Source organism: Apteryx rowi, unplaced genomic scaffold (assembly GCF_003343035.1).
Source record: "Apteryx rowi isolate R43461 unplaced genomic scaffold, aptRow1 scaffold_7, whole genome shotgun sequence".
NCBI classification, from domain to species: Eukaryota; Metazoa; Chordata; class Aves; order Apterygiformes; family Apterygidae; genus Apteryx; species Apteryx rowi.
The window spans coordinates 5,599,434-5,623,687 of record NW_020450982.1 but is presented as its reverse complement, the minus strand read 5'-3'; the positions used below and the strand labels follow the sequence as shown (position 1 = coordinate 5,623,687).

Here is a 24,254-nt window from a genome sequence, read left to right as displayed (position 1 = left end):
AATTGTTTATAATTTTGAAATGAAAATGATCTGCCATCTTTTAAAACCAACAGCTGCTGAGTTCAACTCAGCAGGTACTGCATAAATTTCTCTGGCCTGTGCCAGGCAGATGACCAGATAAGGTATTATAATGATCTTTTCTGTCTTTAAAAAATAATCAACCCCTACCCAGTGAGCAGTTTGTTCTGATAAAAGTACTGGTGAGACAAGCTGCGCTTCCCTGGTTACTCTGTGAAGATCTGGTACTTTCTAGCTGTGCAGGTGAAACCTTGGATGTAATCTTGGGCCATTTGTGTCTTGATGTCACCCCCTCTGAAATAATCACAGCAGCCTATTAATGACTTCCATAAAAATGGTTATGACTGCATATTGCTTCATGACATTTCTTTGAATAAAGACTGAAGCAAAATACTTCATTTCAGAGACTAAATCTGCCATGGAGTTCCTATGGTACTGACCCCCAGCATGTCAGCAGGGCCATTTCAAAGCACCGCTTACTGTGGACCTTTCAACTTGATATTTATCTGAGCTTCTAACATCTTGTCTCCTCAGCTAATCTGTAAGTAGTCCAATAACCTTTTTTTTCCTATTATAGTCTCATCTCTTGAATCTTTCCCAGGAAAACTTTCAGCTTCCACAACAAAGGAACAAAGATATACTGTGCACACGACAAAATGGCAAAGCTCCTTTCAGTAAGTGTATACACTATGATCTTTTTACTAACAAACAAGAGATTTCTAAATCTTTATCTGCTAGGATGGAATACAGGATTCAACATGATTTTCCTGTTAATATTACTTGCAATGCTCAGAGCCCTTCGGCACAAGGTCCTATATAACCAGAACAATTAGACAATTCCTGCTGCCAGAAGCTAACAAAATAAGTAAAACTACAAGGCTGCTAAAAATAAAGCCAAGTTTTAAAAAACAAAACAAAACCCCAAACAGAAACCTGAAGCTAAATTCCTCCATCCATACCGAGGTCTCATTTCATGGAGGCTAAGTATGCCCAGCTACTTCAACCTGAGTTGCTGGTAGGGTTTACACATGTAAGATGCCATCTTCCGGTACCAAAGGAAACAAAGTTAGCACACTCAGGTCAACATAATTCATTGCAAGATTGTCTGCAAACTCTAACAACTCTAATTTCTGTTATATGAAGAGATCAGAGTGCAGTTAATGTAACAGAGATACACGTCTCATTTGCAAACAGTCTCCCTACACAACCAGCTTCAGTCAGTCTGGTAACAGATTGCTCCTTTGTAAGTGAACTATAACGAGAGGACTTCTACACCAAAGACACAAACGTAGGAATGCCGTAGTGCAGCACCTCCTTTAATGCAAACAGAACAAACAGAAGGGTCAGCCCCAAGATGCTGTACAGACTGAAGACACACACAGCTACTGCAGGCATATTCAGATACACAAAGTTTTCAAGTGACCTATATTTTCAGCTCGATTAATAGATTTTCTCCAACTAAATAGATTTTCTCCAACTATGTAACTCAGTGCAGTCATTTGTCACTGAGCTCTGGGGAGCCGTCCAGAGGGAAACAAGAACCTTTTCCCTGCTGCAGCCTGTCACCTGGGCAGGCAGCATCTCTCAGCACTTGCACTGTTCTATAAATTACATCCCTCCCAGCTTGGTCAAGTATGTCCATCATTCAGCACATATGTAATCTTCACTATTTTATTGTCTCATTGATGGAAGAATTAGCTGCACAGTGGGAAACACATTAAGAAAGGACGACTACCAACTATTTTGGCTGTGTTACTAACTTCTTTAATCCCCTGTAATCTCTTCTAAGGGGGATTCATATCTACTCAAATCACTTCACTGAAGACATATATAATGTAATAGAAGCATTGCATACCAGGGCTGGGAAAACAAAAAACCCTGCTACTGGTCCTCCAGACTATTAAACACATCAACCATTGCTGAGAATGGATCATAATTTCCAAACAGTATGCAATGACACTGCTCAAGTGAACCCCAATTCCTTGATCTATTTAGTTTGGAAGGAATTGTTTTAAAGGGTATTGCCTAGGTCAAAACCTCAGTTGCTCCAATAATGAACTAACCACAGCCTAACAACAGGAACCTAGTTTTGTGCTAAGCACCTCATGGTATCCCAACTGCCCAGAAAGAATCTGTTTATCCTTTTCAAAAGCTGATACCAAACGTTATGAGGCTGTTCAAAAGCCCTTTCTGGTTTGGAGATGCAATTTGTGGATTCTGAAGCCCCAGGAACTACAGCAGGTCCAACAGGATCTTGGATTTACAACATTATAGGAAAACCATCACGAGATAAAACTTTTTCATCTGTTTTCTTCTGTATTAATATAGTGAATTGAAGCTGCTGACCACTTTTCCAGCTGAGATGGGGATAAAAAAAGAAAGTGAGATTCAACCTAAAGAAGCTAGACATGATGTAAGGGGTAAAGGAATTACCAAGGCAGTGCCACATGTAATCACACCTCTTGCTAAATAAACTCAAAATGCTGAGCAATTCTTGCATTTGTTTGTTTCCAGCTTCCCAACTTTCAAAAATGGTTTATCTGATCGTTTTTTCTTCCTCAAGTTGTCTAAACAGCTTTGTCTTTTCCATAATATGTGCTCTACTGCAGTCTTCTCAGCCTACAACTTCAAGTTGGTATTATTGCAATGAACTCTACTGGGACTAGCCTTCAGTTATCACTCACATGTGACTAGCACATAATATAGTAGTAGCCCATTAGTTTTGCGAGGCAGCTCACATCAGCATTACAATGTATATCCTTTAAATGATGCAGTTTTTATCCATTTCTCAGTGCAATTCCAGATTTTTCTAATATATAATACCTTAGATGGTGTTAAAACCGACTGACCTTTGGGACATTCGCTATGCAACAGAAAATGAAATATATCTGTTAAGGCACTTTTATTATGCTCATTTTGACTCATATCAGCCGATATTTACTGACTTTCCAACTACACTGCAAGATGTTTTATGAAGTCAGTGATTAGATAATGCCTGAGTTATTTAGAGATGCCTGGGAGAGGAGATGTTTGTAAAGGGGAGCTGTCCATTGTGGACAGTTTAAAGCAAAACCACATCAAATTTATCCACCTGTTGCAAACAGATCTATCAAAATGTTTCAGAATCATCAGCATTTTATTAAAAATCCACCGGCTTTAATTAAAGCCATGAAAGAAGCAAAGGCCAAAATACAAAGCAATTGTTTTCACTAAGTTACAAGCAAGACTTCTTTCAATAAAGCTTAGCAGCTAGAACTATTTCCAAATCTCACTGCCTGTATATCTGTGACTTCTCACCTCTCTAATCTTAAAGATTACCATGATGCAGTAAGAAATACTTTATCAGCACAGTATCTATGCAGCTCTCTGCAATATGAATTACAGTATGCTTTGAAATAAAGCTCTGCAGTGTACAATCTTAATTCTAGCTGAGAAGAAATATAACAAATTAGACTCCAGTACATCAACGTGCAATGGCTATGGAACAGCTGAGGGTGAGAACTCCTGGGACCATCAGATTTTTCATTCAAAGGTGGCTACATTGTTTTTGCTCTGAGAGGGACCAGGGATGAAATCATTTTTCAGAATTTCAAAAAAATGTTACGCAAAATGTTGAATTTTCCCTCTTAAAAATTAGTATCATACCATGTTTATAAGGCTCACAGAATTTTGTGGAATGCTTAAGATAACGGCTTTGAGCTCTGTTTAGGATTTAGAGGAGAATATTACTACATACCAGTGGAGATAAACACAACTAATTTGGAACACTTCATAAAAATATCACCGTTTACACGCTTAGCTTCCTTTGTGATTTAATGGTAAAGCTACTCACCTCACATGCAAAATCATACCATTATGACTGTGGCATCAATTCATTAATCAAAATGACAGAGAGTCTCATGATCAAACCAGAGAGGCTCTGGTACTTCTTAGGACAGCAGTGCTTGTGATACAGCCATACTGGATCTATTTGCAATTGAACTGGAAACTAGCTATTTTCTATACTCAAAGGAATTCTGATTTATGATGTGCTTGAAATTACTGTGGATTTCTATTAAAGACAAACACTTGGCAGTAAGGTACCCTACTTACCTGTAATTTAGTTATGTAACAGTAGTATTCCTCCATAGACCCCACATCCTTTGGGTTTTTTTGTTTTTCAGATATGCAACTTTGAGAGCCAACTTGGCATTTTTTAGGAGTTTGGCCTTTTTCCTGAGGCCCTAGGCAAACCTCAAGCCATGAAGGAGCAGGGAATTTACACAGGCCTGCAGAGACTCAATCAGCAGTTTCCTTTCCACTGACATCCACAGGAAGCCAGCTTGTATGGAAAGATGGGGGCATGCAGACATCAACAATTATAGATAGGCCACTTTTCCCACATTTGGAAATTGAACGCTCAAGGCTACCTATTTAATTAGTGTCTTTAATGCATGGGAAACCTCTACTAGCTGGTAGATTTTCTCTTTGAAAAGTTTATTCACTTAGTCTATTACTCAGCACTTGCAATAGTAAAGTAAAGCTGCAAGATGACAAAAAAGGACCTAAGAAAATGACATTTTAGGTGGAGCTGTAATGTTCAAAAGTGTTAAGAACATTTCTAGTTGGTAAGTGTACTACTTTAAAATATATTTCTTATGCCAAATAATTTAGATAGATCTAGCCATTAAAATAAAGCTTGGGAGGATGATGCACAAGCTCATCCACTTAACCTACTTACACATTCTGAAGATGGCATGATCTCTTCTTAAAAGAAGAAATTTATGTTCCAAGTCTACAGCCTTCTCATTAAATAATTTCACCTGTGCATTTGAGACCTGTTTATAGAGAGTTTTTTCTGAGTCAGTCCTTAGAAACAGACCTCCTAGGATCAACCGTTCTACCTGAGGATCTCTTACAGGTCAACAATTCTGGACTCAGAGTCTATCTAGAAAAGGAAAAAGCAAATTTAAAGGACTGAGATACAAAGAGGTGACATACCCTTCCTCAATTGTGACAGAGTTCATGATGATGCAGTTTGTTATCTTAACTTTGTCTTTTATGGTGCACATGTTGCCAATGATGGAGTGTTTAATGGATGTCTTCTCCCCTACTTGCGTGGATGACCCAACGATGCTGTCTGATCCAACCTAGAGAGGAACAGAATGGAAATTGGGGCACAGCACCACACTTGCAAGTTAAATCACCTCAGAATTCACTCCAAGCATCTGGAGCTCTTTGATATGTGTTCTCTGTACAGGTACTCTGTATGGATGCACATGTCTCAAGCACTCATTAACAAAGAATCCCTCTACCTTTAGGGATTCTTGGCAGAGGAAAGACTTAAAAATTTGGGCTCCATCCCCTACACAGACAGTTGGCCAGTTTTCCCAAGGTCCATTAGGTCAGTAAAACTCCATTAGCTGGCCCAGTTTTGTAGGCCTTAGGCATTAAGGCAAGCATTGTAAGAATAGCTCTACTGGTGCTCACTGGTTTCACTAGGGTTTGCACAGTGAGACCTGTAAAAGGGAGGCTTGAAGCTGGGGTTCAACCAAAATGCTTTAGCTAAGAATCAGAACTAAAATATTGATCTCTTCCAAGTTTGGTGCCCTTTGGGAAGCAAATTGACTGAATTGGCTGATCGGCTGTCATGAATGACTGCAGTGTCTGACTTGGGGGTAAGGCAGCACTTTTACTAAACATTTTTAAAGACTGAGACTGAAAGGCAGGAACCCATGGGTTAGTCCATGAGGAGACTCTGGGCTGTATCATTCACACTGTCATTCTGTGCTTTAGAACTCAGCTTCATTTCCAACAGTGGGACTGAACTGTAGGAAGCAGTTCTTGAAGCAAAGGGCAAGCAGACAATTTTGAAGGAGCAGAGAGAGGTAGAAGAACACTTACCATGCCTCTGTCAGTGACTTGTGCAGATAAATGAACCAGTGGTTCTTCTAAACCAAGATTAAGCAATAGCTTGGGAACCTGGATGAAGAAACCCACATCACTAGTTAACATGACAGTGCTATATCAGCATGTTAAATAAATTGCTCAAGGCAGGTTTTGGTTTTCATAGCACTTATGCATCTACAATAAACAATTTACAGGAAAACATAGGTTCTTGCATTTTAAATTTACAACCAGATATGTGTGGTTTATCATCTTCCCATTTTATAAAGGAGGCAGGTATACTTCCACTGCAGTGCACTGCGTGTCTCCTCTCAACTCAGCCTCCCAYCTGTGGAGAAGCAGTAGTTCAGCAGCAGCAAACACGCTGGCTCCAGCAGAACACAGGGACACCCCATACATGATTACACAGGTTTGTCCAGCATCTGCCATTTCTAATGCAACTCAACATGTTTTGCACCTTTCAGTAATACAAGAGAGACAACCAAGTGGCACCAAATATAAAACAGAGTAAACAGGCATAAAAAGGTGACTACATTCAGCCCACTCAATAAGGTAGCAAGCTGAGGTACAGGCAACAGAAATGTATTTCAGATGTTTAAGGAGAAAGAAACTGAAGCTGATCAAGTGGCTATTCCAGATGGTAGAAAGCTGCAGAAGAAAAGGCTCTTGACAGAGAGAAGGCAGGTGTTAGATAAGCAGACAAAGCAGAGATGGTAATAGAGAGAGACAAGGTCCATGAGGTAGCCAAGAACAAATCCACGGAGAGCAATTCTGAAACTGGCTCCTGAAAAGAAAGGGGAGCCAGCATAGTAGGAGGATGGGATATCACTCTATCATTCCTCTTTTTCTGGGTGAAAGAACAGCCTGAGGCATGCTGCATCTCCTGGCGTCAGGCTGGGGCCAAGGTCACACACCATAGAAGAGGTGATGACAGCACAGATGAGGGTTTCGGGGCAGTGGGAGCCTCACAGCAATGCACAGACGCTGGGCCGTACAGACTTGCAGCGGTGATGCAACGTGTGATGCATCTCTGTATGACAGAGGTGGCAGCCAAAGAAATACGGAACATACAGAAGGTGGCAAATTAATCCGTAAGTGCTAAAAGGCCTGTGTCACAGCAAAGAGTATGCCTGAGTGAGAAGCAGTGCATGCTGGGGCTGCTGTGGAGCTCTGCTCGTGTTGATGTCCATCTGGGAAAGCAGCTTGCCTCTCAGCACGGTGATGGTATCAGGGGATCAGGAAGGGGCACTCATTATGTCTCTCTCTTTTCTCTACCCAGGCACTTATTTTTACAAAACTGTTAGGAATGTTATATCTTTGAGATCTTTACTGCTCTGTTAAATTTGGCTCAAAGTTGCCAGCAAGATCCAAAGTTGCTATGAAGGTGCTGCCATGCAGTATGATTGTGTAAAACCACTTCCTTAGAAAGCTGGGATAACAAGAGCAGAAGGCTTGCGAGTGAACCTCCAGAAGTAGATCCCACAGATCTGAAAAAGTTGGGATCAGATCAGAAAAAAAAACAACTCAAGGTCACCTCAAATTAGGTGCTTGCAGGAAATTGTTTCGATATTCATAATATGACCAGCATCTTTCCCTTTCAGCATGCAAGGATGGTTAAATAGTGGTTTTTATATGATAAGATTTTTACAGTTGATGTTTCACTCAGATGAATGAGGAACAGTCACACCTCCAAGCTTCCATTTCAGGCTGACTGTTGTCCCCAGCAGACATTTCTACATTTATTGCTCTTCACATTTTGGAGATTGTCCTTCCCACTAGACCTGTGTTTTCTTCGTTTTTTTTAAACCAAAGAGGAGGTTAGTTCCTTCAGTCCAAGATGCAGGTGCTAAAGAAAAAAGCCATGTAACCAAAGCACCACAAACTAAGCCAATTCACCTGGATTATGCTGGCTTGGTGAAGGCACACTGTCCTCATCTCACATGTAGCAGGGCAGCTACAACAGACAGATCCAATAGACAGATTCCAATGCATACCTACAGCGTAGGCTGGAAAGATTCCTACTGTCCAGTTTTGGTCTGTGGGATGGGAAAGAAACAAGGAAAGGCAAGAAGCCCCCCTCGGTAGAAAGGTGGTGTGGTGAAATAGATAAAGGGTTTTACCGGCCAGAGCAAACCCCTTATTAGGATCAGTTGATGGCAGTGCAACGTGAGGGGTGACCAAGAAAGCTACTATCTCAAGCATTTTGCTCTGAAAAGGAAGGTTAGATAGGGGGCAGAAGTCAGAGGGAGTGCCTGGGTCAAGGGAAGGTTTAAGATATGTTTGGATTTAATTCATCTTACAAAGAAACTATTTCCTGCTATTGAAGATAACTCCCTCCTGAACCCACCTGCCCACACACAGGCTGCAAGCATCCAGAAACCCAGCTGGAAGTGAAATAATATGAGTGAAGTGTTTCCTCACCAGAAGGGTAATGGGTTAGGATGCCATTCCTTCCCATGGCTACTGGACTAGACTGCTACTGCTCTGGGAGTCTGTCCTCTTGGACAGCAAAGTTATAGATCCCAGCTTTGCAGCCAGGGAATCAGAATCTGGTCTGTGAAGACCAAGATAAGAGCAAACAAGACACCAAAAGAGTTCATTAGAGACCAACAAAACAGGTAAAAGAATGCAGATAAATGTAAATGTGTATTTGTTATCAGGATTAGTAAGAGAAACAAAATACAGTGGCACTGAGAAAAGAACTCCTTTCTCACAACCACTCATTAAGTTCTGTTCTATGTTTTACCTCCACATAGTTTTCTTAGAAATTTTACCATCCTGGAAAAGTTGAAAATTCAAGGAAAATCCTCTCCAATGTTGAAGGCCCCAATGTGATTTCAAAGTACTAATTCTATGTACCACCCAGGAGCAAACACATTTCCTGAACTGACCAAAATGTAGAATATTTAGGTTAAAAAAAAAAAAACACAAAAAACCACATGGAGTCTGACTGGCTCAACTCAATAACTTTTTACCGAAGTGGCTGCTGCCAAATGCACACGCACACTTCCCCTAGCAAGCAGTATTCTCCCTTAACCCTTTGGGCACACTTTTTCCTGATATTCTTGGGGAAATCTTTCTGTTTCTGAGAGCAGTGCTGCCTCCTTCCCCTCTTACTCATGCCCCTAAGTGCAAAACAAATCACTTTATTTCTGTGCTCCTCTGCAGGCACCCAGGAGAAAGAATTCTAGTGTGTGAACTCATTCTGACATGATGCAACTCAAATTTGCATAAATTCATTCATTCATTTTAATAAAAAGAAATCAACTCAATCTGAGAGCAGAGGCATGGAAGTGACCACTTCCAGGGCTCCCAGTGCAACTGTATTGCTCTCCCAGCCCCACTTTCTGAAACCCTGAGTCTTTCCCTACTGCACTCGCTATCAGTCTTTCAAAACTAGAGGAAACTGTCCACTCCTGACAACACAAAGTTCATCACTTGGAGAGTGAAGTAAGAACCCATAAGTTAGATCAGCCAGTATAGTAAAAAGAACATACTAAGAGTAAAAACTTTTAATCATCAGCTTATTAACTAGTACAGGATTTCTCTAGTCCTCCCCTTTGATCTTTTATTTTATGAACGCTCAGTAGTGTGAAAGTAAGTGAAAGCTGCAACAGATCAATGTTTCACCTCTGTCTTTACCTGGACTGGCACTGTAATGAAACTTGTTCATAAAATAATTCTTTCATAATGGTAAGCATTTAGGCAGTGGATAAGTAGTTTTAAGTTTTCCTCCAAAACATTAATAATCTTCATCATTATCACTTAGATAAACATCTGTTAGGAAGAGTCCAGGCAAAACTGATCTTATCTTTGGGACAGGGAGGACATTGACTCGATGATCTCTTGAAGCTCCTTCCAGCCTTATTTTCCAGATTTCTTCACTCTTTGCCTGTAGGTCTTGTCACCCCCAAAAAACAGAAAAACATCTGGGGCGGGGGTTTTCTTGGCTACTCAAAGGTGTGCAGTAAGTCAGTTACAGAACTGTTTTCTTGTCTCATGTCCCTATTCAGCAACCAGCATGGCGATATGCACAGACAGTATGGCACCGGTTCAATTCCCACGCACTCCTCAGCTAYATCCAGGGAACCCTCCCCGGAGACTAAAATGCCCCATAAACTATTGCTGCATTCCCACATGTCAGTTCCGTATTTTTCTCACCTGTCGGTTAGCTTCAATATACAACCCAAGAGTATTCACTCGGAAGCACAGTCCCTCTTTCATTATATGGACATAGCAGCGCACTTTTCCTTCATGGAGCGTTTCATTCATATCTCCTCTACGATCATTCCAACAAGAGTTATCTGGAGCAGGTTTCAGCAAGCTATTATCTTCCTTTATGAAACTATAAATGTCTGGAGAACACACACATGCATGAAGTTAGACAGGATTTAATGAAATACTTTCTGAAGAGGAGTACTATTAAAATATTGTTGGTGAAGGGAAATCTTTGCCTCACATCATCTGAGTGGCTAGATACTTAGCAATCATTAACAGATTTTATCACATGTAGTGAGTAAGTGCTTATTTTTATTCTACAGGTGGGAATCAAGGGAACAGGACAGATGCAATGTTTTGCCCAAGGTCACACAAGGAGACTGTGGCAATGTTAAAAATAAAATCCAAGATCTGAGATCCTGTCCAGTTCCCAGTGTAGGGCAGTTAAGGCTTAGTCTGGTGCCRTACCCAACGAAACTTCCTCCTAAAATTACGTTTTCAAAAGTGTATTTAACCTATACTGTTTTCTGGAAGAAAAGTACAGAGCACCCAGTTGACTTGCTCTTTATTTACACCAAAATAAGGGAGGAGAAAGAAGAATTATAAAATGCACAATCCTGTTTGAAAAAGAAATCTACTAGAATATTTGCTGTCATGAAGTACAAGAGGGAAAAAAAAGAATCTAGTGCTTTGGGCTAATTCTGTACTCTATCCAGTATCTCAACTGTAACATATGGGCTTTAAAACCTTCACCAAATCTGTGATATTTGCACTGACCTAGGGATGCTTGGTCTTTTTTCTTTTGGTCCTCCTCTTTGTTGTCTTGTCCCTGCTGCAACGACGTAGGAGAAGAGAACTGTTTCCTAACCAGATGCGGAATCAGTTCACTCCGGAGAGATGTGATCGTCCTGGGAAAGGAGATGCACATGTTAAGTCCACGAACGTTTAAACTTATATGCTTTCATTTTCTTTGCATAGCATAACATTATCAGACATTTTGCACATTTTTTGTCAACATAAATCAAAATGCCAGTACTCCAAGACAACTGGCAAGAAGACAGCATGCACTAGTCATGTGCTTTCTTAATGTATTAAAATATCAAAGAGGTTTCAGAATAAGGACAATTCACAACTAATTCCCCTATGTTTAACAGAGATGCCTATAATTTAATATGGCATCATCCTGAAATTCATGCTTGTGTGCAAAGATAATGCAGAACAATACCAACACTGTAATGGTAACAACCAAAATTTATTTATGTGGCTTAAAAAATGGCATTGGCTGACAGGAAAAGAGAGACTAAAGTGCCCACAGGGGAAAAACGAAGAAGCTTTTCTATGTGATGTACACAGAAATGCTCAAGAACATCTGAAATATCTGATCCTTAAATGAAGACAACAAGCCATGGACGATAATGTCCTCATCTGCTGCTCACATGAAATACTAAGAACATTTTAAGGACTTAGTCCTTTAACCAYGAGAAAAGAACACATTTTAACACGTTTAAGAACGAGGAGTTTCACAGTCTTTAGCTGCCCCAACCCAAATACATCAAAGTCAATAGAAAGGTTCTAAAGACTTCAGCTGTACACAATGTGTAACGAGGAACCTGACCAGTAGGTTATCTTCCCTCTTGCATTGATTTATACATTACAAAGCATCAAGACAACCCTTCAGACAGACAAACACTRAAGTAGGAAGTCAACTGTACAATCGGATTATAGTCCTGGCATTTTAATTTTGACCATTAGAAGATAATTTTATTTTTCAATACAATGTTTGGAAAAAATCCCCAGATCATTAGTCGTTACAGTTGCAGTGCATGACATGCAGTCTTAAAACAGTTTTATGGTTGTTACTTCATTATTTTAACAATCTGCATTTATTTACTAAATTGTGGATTATTGAGAGTAGCACTTGGGAAAACCATGTGGAAAGCTAACTCGGACTTGTCCTGTATAAGGGGAAGTGCTAAATTTCTGATGAAGGATTGGGAGAACTAAACACCAAGAACTTTGATAAAGGAACAACAAATGACAGCCCACAAAGAAAGAGGAATTATTTAGAATAGAAGATAGTAAAAGTAGGACATAGTTATAGGSTAAATAAAAGAGGAAAGTATTAGAATGAGTTTCCTGAAAGTGACTTTGGTCAGCAAAATCTCTAGGAAATCAGAATTTCAAACAGTTCAAACTTTAAGAAACACACAGCACATAACCCTCTGAGGTCCCTGTTAAGGTGAACCATGAGGAAACAGACCTGAGGACCAAAAAAATCTGACTACTTGCTTCAGATTCAGATGCGATCACCAGTTCTGCCCTAAAGAACAAAGAAAGTGTTTTTCTTTCTTCCCGACAAAGTTCTTCCTTAAGTCTCCACTGTCAGGTTGTGCCATATCTTCTGTCCTACAGTGGGACCATCTGAACCACCCCAGATCTGAACTTCTGCTCTTTATCATTTTTTTTAAAGAGAAATAAAAGCTTTAGTCTACTTCTTTCCTTGTTCTTGAAAATAACACTATAACCATCTTCAGACAGTTGTATTTCAGGAACTAATGAAGCAGAACACTTCATTTTTTAATCACAAAATCTCTCACTGCTAACCATTTACAGGCGCGTATGCCACGGCTGTCTTGGCCTTGCATTCTGACACACGTGTGGGTGTGCAGATGGGCAGTTTACTAGCTTAAAATGTTTGCCTGCAGCTGTGCCATTCTGCAATGATTTCCTGCTTGGGTTTTATACTCTGTCCAAAACCGACAATCCTGTGTTTCCCTCAGAGGCTGGCCATGGCATTTATAAGATATATTACCTATAAAATACCCAACTATTTGGCAGCCTTAAATAGTCTGATGCAGAGGACAACACAACACAGTAGGAAATGAAAGCAGTGGAAATGGGGAAAGACAAAGTTTCCCCTGGTTTTTGATGTTTTACTCTTTCTTGACCAAATTCTTGAAGCTTTCCTGCAATTCTCTGAAGTGCTAGCCACATTCCTTCAGCAAAAGTGGAGTAAATCTCTGGGTCATCTATAAGATGTGGCTCAGAAACACACCCTTCTTACTGGAAAAGAAAAAAATGGTAAGGTTTACCCTTGCTTGCTGTTTAAGCAGGATTTATGTGACCATTAAAGGAATTTGGAAAATATTCAAAATTTGCAGCAAGGCACTCAGTGATAAAAATTTGGGAATTTTTTGTGACAGATCTTGCAAATGTGGATATACAAAGTGACAGTGTGAGAATATTATCTAAGTGAGTGTCAACAACAGGAGAAAACAAACATCTGGCTGGGGCTAGAAAAGGAATTAGAGATAAAGGAGGGCTAAGACTGAAGAGCCTTCATCAAGAGAAAAAAATTAGCAAGAGTTTGGAAGAACCAACTAGCCTGTAACCTAGATTCAGGAAAAAGCAAACAGAAGAGGTTTCTGGTCCAGTCTATTAAAAAAATTCTTTTAAAAAAATCCTGAACTACACATGCCTATATTAAGAAGAAATAAGCRTAAGACTGTATATTCTGAAGAAAGCAGTCTTTTTTATTCTCTTCAGGTTTTAAAACTTGGTATCACCCTGGTGTCTGAGCTTGTTATTTTCTTTAGCACCAAGAAGTGAGAATGAAATACTCACTGAGATCAACATAAGGAAAAATCTACTATATCCGGGAGAAAGAAGTGGGAGGGGGTAGAAGGAGAGGAGGTCATACAAACTTTTGGCAGAAATCCAGTTCTAAGCCAAACCTGAGTAACCRTGGTCTGACACCTCACAGGAAAATCTAGAGGGTAGAGAGGATAAAAATGAACCTGCTTTTGAGAAACATTTGCCAAAATAAACATGCTTTCATAAATTCCAACCAAAGTGACAAGCCTTTTTCATGATCTTTCGTTCCCTAAGATTTTATTTTTTAAAGTTATATGTCTGTTTTCACCTCAACAGAAAGTAGTAGGTTTTCAACTAAACTGCCAAAGATTTGAGAGTGCTGTTAAATTATTGTTTGTAATGGAAGGGGGACAAAATCCTGGAACACTCATGTGGCTTCAATCCCTTGAGAACAATGGGAGATAGCAACAATTTTGAAAGGAGTCAATTTTGATAAAATTTTAAGGATAAAAAAAGAAGAAATATTTTCTGAGATGCAATGCTCTACTCAAATACTTGGTCACGACAARGGGGAAACTAGCAAGTACATCAAGGGAAGACAGTGCATATGCAGAGGAAACGAAGAAGAGAGGGCAGCTGAAATTCATGGTGCATGTGCAAAAAACAGCTAGAGATTCAAGTGAAGGTGACATTTTTAAAAACGAAGGGACTCCCAGGATTTCTATATTAAAAGTAGCTATAGCTCAGAATACACATCAGTCGTGTGCAGCTAAGCTGCACTGACCTTGTAATTCTCCTCAGATTTAGGCATTATAAACCTAGGATATTCACAGTTAGTTTTATTTAAATCCTACAATTTTAAGGTATGCAAATGTATAGTGGGGCAAACAACTGCAACTTTACCAAGTACTGTCACCATCAGAGAAAAATAAGTGACATGCTTTTAGAATCATTTTATCCCTGGTCCCTATGYACTACAGTGTCTTCCCAGTAATCCTGTAATTTTTGCATGACAGAAAGGACAGAGCTAAGATTTGTGCTAAAGTAAAAATTTTCACTTGTGAAGAACCTTAGGTGAAAATACCCTGGGATCTTTAAATATCAAATTTAAACATAGCTATGCCAAAATTTTCAGTGAGTTTGAACCATAAATAAAATTAGAATGGACTGTAATATGGCAGAATTAAGTCTATTCGGACATTTGAAGTTGGCATTCATGTGATATTATATTACATTACATTATGTACACACATAAATTAYGGTCCACAGAGGGCCAACTTTTGTTTGTTACTGAAATGCAACTGCCTCTGGGATGAAGGCAAGCTTATCAAAACTTGATCTAGTAAGAAATGAAGAACAATAGAGCCAACTGAAGCATCAGGAGAATTTGGGGAAAAAACAGAAGACAATCACCTACACTTGAAAAAAATTATTGCATGATTATGGTTCAATAGGCTATGTGATTTCTTCTCTTAGGTGCATGTATTGCTGGAGACTGTCTTTCAGATGACACAGAAAACAGTTCTGACCAATGCTGGTAAAAAAAATCTCATCAAATATTTTGTAACAACAGAAGAGTCCATTTACRTTTAAGTTTAGGTAATCTTGCAAAAATCTAGGTGCTAGATGGTGGTGTTTGGCTTGACCCACAGTAGGAATGGTAGCGTCCTCAGCTTTTATTTCCTGCAGCTATTTTTYACTAGCCTCAGACGCTGAACACAACTGTCAGTTCCATTTACCGGCTGYCATTCATTTTAATTTTCCAAGTTTAATGTTAAACACCATAAAATAGTATTAATGAGTATTAGCATTTTAATATCTTCCCTTTTTTATTAATCTGTGATGAAGTGTGAAATCTACCCTTGTTGTCAGCACCCACCTGTGAAATCTGTCATTGTTCTCCCTGGGTTAGTTACAGGGGGTCTCCCTTGCTATCATTATTAGCACAATCAGCTATTTTCACAGGTGCAGACAGCATTTGTGATCCCCAGCTACAAACTGGCAGATTATTTGCCCTTTTGTTATCTAGTTTTGACTTTTTTTTTTTTTTAGTAGTCTAATGTACAAGCTCTTGTATGACTATGTAAGCACAGAGTAGGTTGGGCTGTGATCTTAGCCCCATGGCCTTCAACAGAGATTCTTCAGATCACWTCAAAAGGAGAACATGATGCAGTATTTCAGACTGGTGCTCATAATTAATGTTAGAAATGTATACATAAATAAAACTAAACAAATCCTAAGGCACTTATAGCTTTAGCCAAAAAGAAGCTGCATGTTTATGCAGAACAATAAAGATGTAAGAAAAAGGGAGGGAGAAAGAAAAAAAGAGAGGGTGTGTTGGAAGAAAGAGAAAAGTTAATTCTGAACCCGGTAGGTACATAGTTCATGGTTCTCATCGCTTAAAGGATAAAGCCAAATAACATTTAAAAATTCCATGTAAGCTGGGAACTCTCTTATTGAATCTCAACGTTATTTTCTCCTGATCCTTTGATGGAGATTAAAAATTTCCATGTGAATACAAAGAAAGAAACAACAGTTACTCTGAGATTTTTTCCCGAGCATTTAATGCTCCAAACTAGAGCAGCCAGCCACCATTCCCATCTCCTCCCCCCTCCTTAAAGAAAAAAAAGTCAACTCACTTTGAAGAAAAGACAAAACAGGGTCAGGGCAAGGGGGATTAGGGAAATGATATTTATATCATGGACCAAATTAAAATGTCAATGCAAGAGGCAGGCAAACAGCCCTTGCCACATATATACACCAGGCAAGTTTCCTCAAGGAAACAGGAAAGAGATTTGAAAAGAGTTAATGCAGTCCTGAGTTAATACCACCTGCCTCAGACTCAACACCACTTAAAAGACAGTGTTTGGGTCCATTTCCCACAATGTGGTTTTAACAAGCACAATGGAAAAAGCAATTACAGGCCTTTTCCCCCTTTTCTCACCGATTCACTACTAAAAACGCTGGAATTTCTGAGACATGCTAAGAATGCGGAGAAAGCAGACAAGGACTATATAGAAAAGGAAAAGTATCAAAAAATAAATTTGTAGGGTGTGCCACATCCCTCCAGAAGACAAATTCTGCTCTTTTATCTTTCAATAATCTTTTTTGCCTTTGTTTTGTGTACCAAAGACTAATTTTACTAGAAAAACAACTCCAAAGTAACCATGCGAACCAATAAACTACCAGGCAGTTACTTGTGCCTAACTCAATAACTCCCCAAACCAATCATGGCTTCAAACAGACATTATTTCTACTTCCATTCTATTTGTCCCGTTCTGCTCTCAAAAATTCTATCACAGAAAGCATAAATCTGTTTCCCATCCCCCCCAATTTCATATTAATAAACATATTTGTCAGTGTCTTTTATTATTTTTGGAGCTAAAAGCCTACAGACAACGCAAGGAAACTCTGAGAAATGTTCTACTTAAAGGTAATTCCACATGACTGCATTTCTGCTTCATTTGTCTTTCCATACTATTTTCTAAGCAAGACCTTCAAATCTGACAGCAACCTACTTCCACATTCGTAACACTGTGTGTGACAGTATTTCAAAAGCCATGGCACAGCAAGCTTGCCTAACTGCACAGCTTTGCTTTGCAGACTCAAGTTTATGAAAGACTTCCTAAGGCTGCAGAATCGCCTTTGAAATCCCTGCACTCTGGATGATGGAGGGAAATCAGAAGAAGACATACAAGTGACAGTCACAGACACCATAATTCAGAGAAGATCCAGATCAAAGTATGGAAGAGATGGTGTAGATGCAAACCACCTAAAAAGCTCTTCCAAGTTCCATTGAATCTGGATGCACTTAAAGGAGCAGGGATCTAACTTCYACTTTTGCCAACAAACCCTTGGGAAACAAGACAGCTCTCTCAAAATTGACCACAGAAATTAAAACTCCCCAACTGCATACTCAAATCCTTTGAAAGTGTTCATGCACCCAGCTCAGGTCATCTAAGTAACCTTAACTTTGCCCACTCGCAAGACAGCCTGGAACACCACGCAGCTCCAGACTAATATATCTTTTGCCTGGGAACGCCAGCAGGTTTAGACATTTTTAGAACTTCTCTCTGACCGAAGTCTCTGCGGCTGTGGAGGCCACCCAGGGTGTTTGGCAGGCCGTACGAGCTGCTGAGGAATGGATCTCATTCATTCCCAGACAGCATCCCATTCTTCTAGGACAGGCGCACCTGCACCAAACACAATTCCTTGCCAGAACTCATCTTTCCCTATTCTCTCCCCACCTCCGCCTTTGCAGCCATCTGTATCTGAGCTCTCAGCTCTTTGCTAAGTGCCTTTGAAATTAGGCTCCTTTTCTGAAGACTGCACTGAACAGAGGCATTCTGATAATATGCCTAAACAAACAAATGTACATTATGCACCTGTCAGGTTGACGTGTGCCTGTAAAACTGATATGCTGTGTAAACTTAAGGTGCATGAATATATATTTAGATATATGTTTACATTAAAACACTTCAGAACTTGTCTGCATACAATGTGTAAATGTCAAAAATTTAGACATGTCTGTAGCATTAAGTGGCTATTCATACATATATGCTTTCATGATACAGATCTGGTTCGTGTTCCTCAAACAAAGCTTCAACTATTCAGTAACCTCCAAGAACTAAGAAAGCTTCCTAAGGAGTCCTGGACTTTGCCTGCGAGAGAAGACTTCTCACAAAATAGTAGAGCTCATAGACACAGAACCATCTGAGACACCTTCTACAATGTTTAGCAGGAATATATACTGGGAAGGAATCTTCTTGGAACTGCCATCATGACAGGCAATATCAGCTACTGTGATGAACTGACCCACACACCACGGTGTTATTAAGCTTTTGCTTAAAGGAATCTTCTAAATTGTTTAAATATATCTGTAGTCAATTGACACCATTTTTTCCTGTATCARTAAGGATCTCTAGCTTAATTAATTCTACTTCCTCCCCTGCTTTCCCCCACGGTGTATTTACAGGGATTTCTTCATTCTTTGTTCTCTCAGGCTAGACAGACCAAGCTCTTTCAGCCTGCTCCACTGAGGCTGTATTAAAAGCACTGTAGATGTTTGCATCACTTCTTAGCTCTTTTCTTTACACAGATACTGTGTTTGATGTTCTGCAGTCATATGGGACCATTCTCAGTTTGATCATCTTACTAAACATGCGCTCATTCTTTCAATAGTGTGGGAGATAAACTAGAAGGTCTGATGCTCAATTCTTTGTCCTGCTTCCACCTTGATAATTACCAATTTCTACAGCCTTCTCCCCATCAATCATTCTACCTTTACTCCCATCTTCAGTATTAGTCATTAAYACTTTCCCCATCCTCCATGCAGGACATTTCTTTTGTACCCTTTACTGTGGCTTTTGCAATGTGTTCTACACTCCTTTGATACGACTCAACATATATTTTTTTTTTAGCAATTGCCACTTTATTCCTTTTTCAAGAATTTCTATACGCAGGAAGTTAAAGCTCCCATCATGATAATTCGATGCAATAATGAAGTCTGCAATATTGTTATAGACATCTTTATTATTATTCATGTACATTGTACTAACACTTGTAATACAAAAACTATGAAAAGTAGAATAGTAGGGAAACAATTACTATTTTATCTTTTTCCTAAAGTATCAACTCTTGAGTGAAAGGAGATGTGCACCATTTGAGAAGGATCAGTCAGTGGCTGAGGTGGTGTGGAAGAAAAGAGATCTAGAAGCTAATCTGGAAAGGGGAGGAAAGGCAAACGTTATCTTAAAATTCTTAATGGTTGCAAAATCTTAGGGAGAAATCCAGATCATCTCAACAGAAAATATGGGAGAAAATATATTTTCTACTGTAAGAGAAATATGCCATAATATCACATATAAGGACTGTTTCCTCACAGGAGAAAGTCTACCAGGGTAAGATAATCATTCCACCCCAAGTATAATCTTACACACAAGTAGTGCTGCATGGAAGTGAAGGTACTGCAATGATGGAAGAATGCTAGGATAATACTATCCAAGAGACAATGGCTTAAAAAAACCCAAACAAACACACAGATAGGTGAAGRAACCATCAATGGTTCAAAAATCCATGGCTCGTATGAAGACAAAAGTCAGTTTGACTGAAGGCTACCCCAGAAAACTACAAATACATGAAACAGTGAAAAGGTAGTTAACAATTTTTAATGTTTACTGTCAGATCAGGGACAGTCCACTAAGGTCACCAAGAGGGCCAGGAGCACATGATGCATGAGGACAAGCTGAGGGAGCTGGGTTTGTTCAGCCTGGAGAAGAGAAGGGTACAGGGGGATCTGATTACAGTTTTCCACTACCTCAAGGGAAGCAATATAGAAGACAGCCAGACTTTTCTCAGAGGTGCACAGCAAAAGGGCAACAGATAATGGACACAAGCTGCAACAAGAGAAATTCCAGTTGGGACATAAAACTTTTTACAGTGATGGCTGCAGCCCTAGGACAGGGCCCAGAGAGTCTCCAGACCTTGGAGACAGTCTCAATCCTTGGAGATTTTCAAAACTCAMCTTGAAAAAACCTTGCACAACTTGACAGTTAGCCTTGCTTTGAGCAGGGAGTTGGACGGAAGACTGCCAGATATCCCTCCCGAACAATGCACTGAGATGTTAGTGGCCATTTTCACAACCTTCATATATTCACTTTCCAAAGGGAACCCAAAGGATCATTATCAGATACTGCAGGTCACTGCCAGAGGACAAATTTTAAGATTACCTTCACAAAAACGTGCATTAGGATCAGTTTGCATGCACGGAATACTGTGCTACTTGCGACCAAGCATGCTTAAGTATCTCAGGCTCATAGCCAATACAGCATATTGTGGTCTCACAAAGGAAGATTTGCAATTATTTATAAAGTTAAACCAGCTCATTTTAGCACATCCAAAGATACATCTGCTCCAGGTAGTCCACTAACAGAAAAAGGAATTCTATTTATTACAGAAGTGATTTGCTGAACAGCATAATTTGTTTAAATCTAGTTTGGATCACTGGATTTTAAGGTTTCAGGAGTGAGCTGGATTGGTACCATGGAAAGATGATGATGGTAATGATCCTCTGGGGGAGGAGGACATCAACAAGTTTCAAGTCTTGGCATTTCTAGTACAGAACAGAGAAAGCTCAAACAGCTGAATATGTTTGACGAGGAAAGGAAATGGGAAAGATAAATTGCCATTTCACATTCTAATAGATTAAATGCACTAAGGAGTAGCTGGCTTTCTTGCTTTTCCTTATTTGGAGAGCTACAATCTATTTGCTCTGTCTTCACACAGTATACTTCCTGCAGGAGCTATTTGTTTATTTACCCATTTTAATCACAAGGAAAGTATTCATTATAAAATCTCTCTTTACAGCAAAGGAGAAACCTTCCAGCCACACGGCTGACACATGTTAACTCGCAGGTATTCACAGAGCAGGTTCTGTTTTAAGCCATCTTTCAGGCAGCCATACAAAGACCACCAAGCTGGGTGTTCAGCTCTGCCAGACCTCCCCCAGCCAGCAGCCTTTGCCAGGAAACACAGGTGACAGCCTGAATGATAAAAAGGCATTTAGAGGGGAAAAAGAAAAAAAATGCACTGGTTTAGTCTGGGCAGCACCTTAATATAAACCTGCAGGGGCCTTTGTGTACAGCATAGCACACAGTCATCCAAGCAGGAGCTTCACAGTGAGTCAGTCACATCTTCAATTTTCAAAGATCCCTGCCTTCCTTACACTGTCCCTATCATTTTTCGGGGAGAAGAAGGGTGTCTCCATGCCAGCTCTTCTCAAGGYCACAGATTTCAGAACACAGAGCACTGAGACTGCAAACCCTGTTCTCCCCTTCTAGCGCTGGCCCATCTGAGGCTTTTTGGACATGACGGAGGGAGCTGAGAAGGCAGACGCTTGCTCTGGGATTGCAGCTGAAGCACTTTGGAAAGGCAGAGCTCTATGACCTCATATGGTTTGTTCCAGTTTATTTCAGCAGTTCAAAACACAATGTTTAACTTTGCACACAAATCACACTGACTTTGGGTATAAAATTTGCTGCAAATGTGCTCAGTTCAGAGAAGAGTCTCTCTACTGGTGAGTTCTGGCAGGCAGGCCCCCARTGCTGAATAAACTGGAGAAGAGCGGATCTGTTTCCTTAGCCCTAGCTCAGCCTCCTGTGACTGCACCCGGGGGGAGGAAGGCTCCACAGGGAGAGCTATTCCCCAGGTGGCAAGCGAGCACTAGGAATGCTTAGTCAGACCTTTCAAAGAGACCACAGTGCTGCTGTTTATCATTCTTGCCTTTCATGACGGTTCTAATTTGCCCTTCCAGTATCACAAATCACTCTTTCTGGCCACAAAACAGAGCTGCCCAAATCCCAGGTGACTATACATTGGAAACAGCGGCATTTCCTCATCCAGAAATTCAAAAGCACTAGATTCAGAGCAAAACAGTGATTTGAAAAATGCGTTAAGAATCAAACACAACGAAGATTTTACCTTGCAATTACCACTCTGGTGTATAACAGCAAAGTCATAACATCTGAGCAAATACACAATGCATCTGCTTTCAGAAAAATTCAGGTGAAGAGCTTTCAGAGGTGGTGCAGTTGGGGTGCCTATAGATAAATTGCCCAGCATTTCCTATTATAAGGCTCTGTTTTCATCTGTTCATAAACTTTGCCAAATTTTAACTGTTTTGGCCGAAATTACCCATGCCAGGTGTTTGCCTCAAGCTGATTTTTTTTTTGGATAGCTTCATCAAAAATGTCTCAGCTATCTCCAAGAACAAAATTATGGAAAAATACTTTGTTTTGTCCATGTTAAAAATATTTCAATTGCTCTGCTGAAAAACTCTTGCACTTCCATGCTTGCAATTTGGCACAAGGTCATCTTTTCGTCAGGGCGTTAGATTTGTAAACTCATAAAAAGTACCCCTACTACATCAAACTAAGTCTGAAAAACTACTGTTTGCACATGCTTAAAAGAGACTTGTTTGTTTTGCAGCTAAATTTTTGAGCCCTTCTATGTTGGGCATACTCCATTCTCTCTTTCTTCCTGCAAGGTAATTGGACTGCTTATGCACAGCTCCAGAGAGTAACAGAGTACACTCCAGGCCAAGGTTACAGAGACTGAGCAGGATTTTCTTTGAAGTTTAGAGCATCGCATCTCCTTCTGTTGGCTGACCTAAAAGGTGATAAATCTATGCTGATAACAGCTACTCCATTAGCTGGAATCACAGCGGCTTGTGTGAGAAACTTAGGTCTCAGCCTCACTGATTAATGCGAAGAATGTCACACACATACACGTGCAGTTTTAAATGAACATCAGGATAACAATTCAGGTGCTCACATTAAAAAAAGCTAGAATTATGTTGCCTATACAACCTTAATTAAGACATCCTTTTGTATACTCATTATGACACAATCCTTAAAAACACATTCACCTRTTTTTCTCCCCTTCCTGATCTCTTCTTCACCCAATGCAAAGATGGACTATGCCCTGGGGATGAATCAGGGTTGTGTAATGAGGCAGAAGAATGCCTGCCTCATTTGTTAGAACATGTGTGTGTTAAATGTACAAGGCAGAGGGCTACAAGAGGAGAAAAGAACTCCTGATATTTAAGGCAAATGAATGATGCCCAAAGAACTGGATTCCCCCCRCCCCCATTGCTTCTGTCAGACGAGTTTGTAGATGCTGCTGAATGAGGAATATAAATGTAACTTCTGCAAATTGCCACCGATTGCRTGTTTTTTATTTGATTAGTGTCACTTTGGAACAACCATCATCAATGAAAAGTATTAAACAGTAACCCCTTCACTGAGCAACTCATGCACCAAGTGAGGCAATGGTCACAGAGGAAAAATGGCACAGAATCGTGTAACTGGAGACTGTACCATAATGTGCGGCGCACACAGCAGCAAAACGGGGCACAGGAAGCCTCGATTGTTGCACTTCCTAACTGCTGAGTATTTAACTTTGCTAATTTGGTACTTTTAAATGTAGCTTTGTGCATTCAACCTGTAACTAAGGTTTCATTAGCATATCAATAATGACCTGTACAGTTATGGAAAATACCTTTTTTGGGAAAAAAATCTCTGCACTGATGAAATTTGACAGAAGTGATTTTGGGAGGGAACTTTTAAGTGGGACCAYACACTTCTTTGATTTAAGCAGGCTCAATATGTATTATAAATGCATATTACATACCTACTTTTATGCATACAGAGAGCTTACATAGACAGAAACCCACCACAACACTTCTAAGTGTAAATTTTCAGAGCAAGTTTGGATTTTCAGTGTTAAGACTTTACAGGGGGAGGAGTTCTTTTATATTTCTCCCCTTTCCTGGACTAAATCAGGTATCTTTTATTTCACCAGGCTAGAGCTTAATCTTTCTGGAAAAACAGAACACAAATTACTATGTGTTTTCATTTTATCACATTTTTTCTGCTAGTAGCGTTGCCGGGATTGTTAGCAAGCAAACTGTGAGCACATACAAAGCACGGGCCCAGATCCTGCCCTCCACTGCAGATGAAGTTCACAAGGGAAAAGGGAAT

General features: G+C 39.9%; 1 protein-coding gene across 2 annotated transcripts in view; it reads right to left on the bottom strand.

Moving 5' to 3' along the window:
- The window catches only part of EIF2B3 (eukaryotic translation initiation factor 2B subunit gamma), a 103,148-nt gene that overhangs the window by 21,071 nt on the left and 57,823 nt on the right, over window positions 1-24,254 (bottom strand). For both annotated transcript variants that reach the window (XM_026086683.1, XM_026086684.1), the window contains 4 exons: window positions 10,900-11,030; window positions 10,066-10,259; window positions 5,902-5,979; window positions 4,999-5,147 (listed from right to left, as the gene is read on the bottom strand). In XM_026086683.1, coding sequence (XP_025942468.1) covers window positions 4,999-5,147; window positions 5,902-5,979; window positions 10,066-10,259; window positions 10,900-11,030 — 552 coding nt within the window. The remainder of the gene's footprint in view (window positions 1-4,998; window positions 5,148-5,901; window positions 5,980-10,065; window positions 10,260-10,899; window positions 11,031-24,254) is intronic.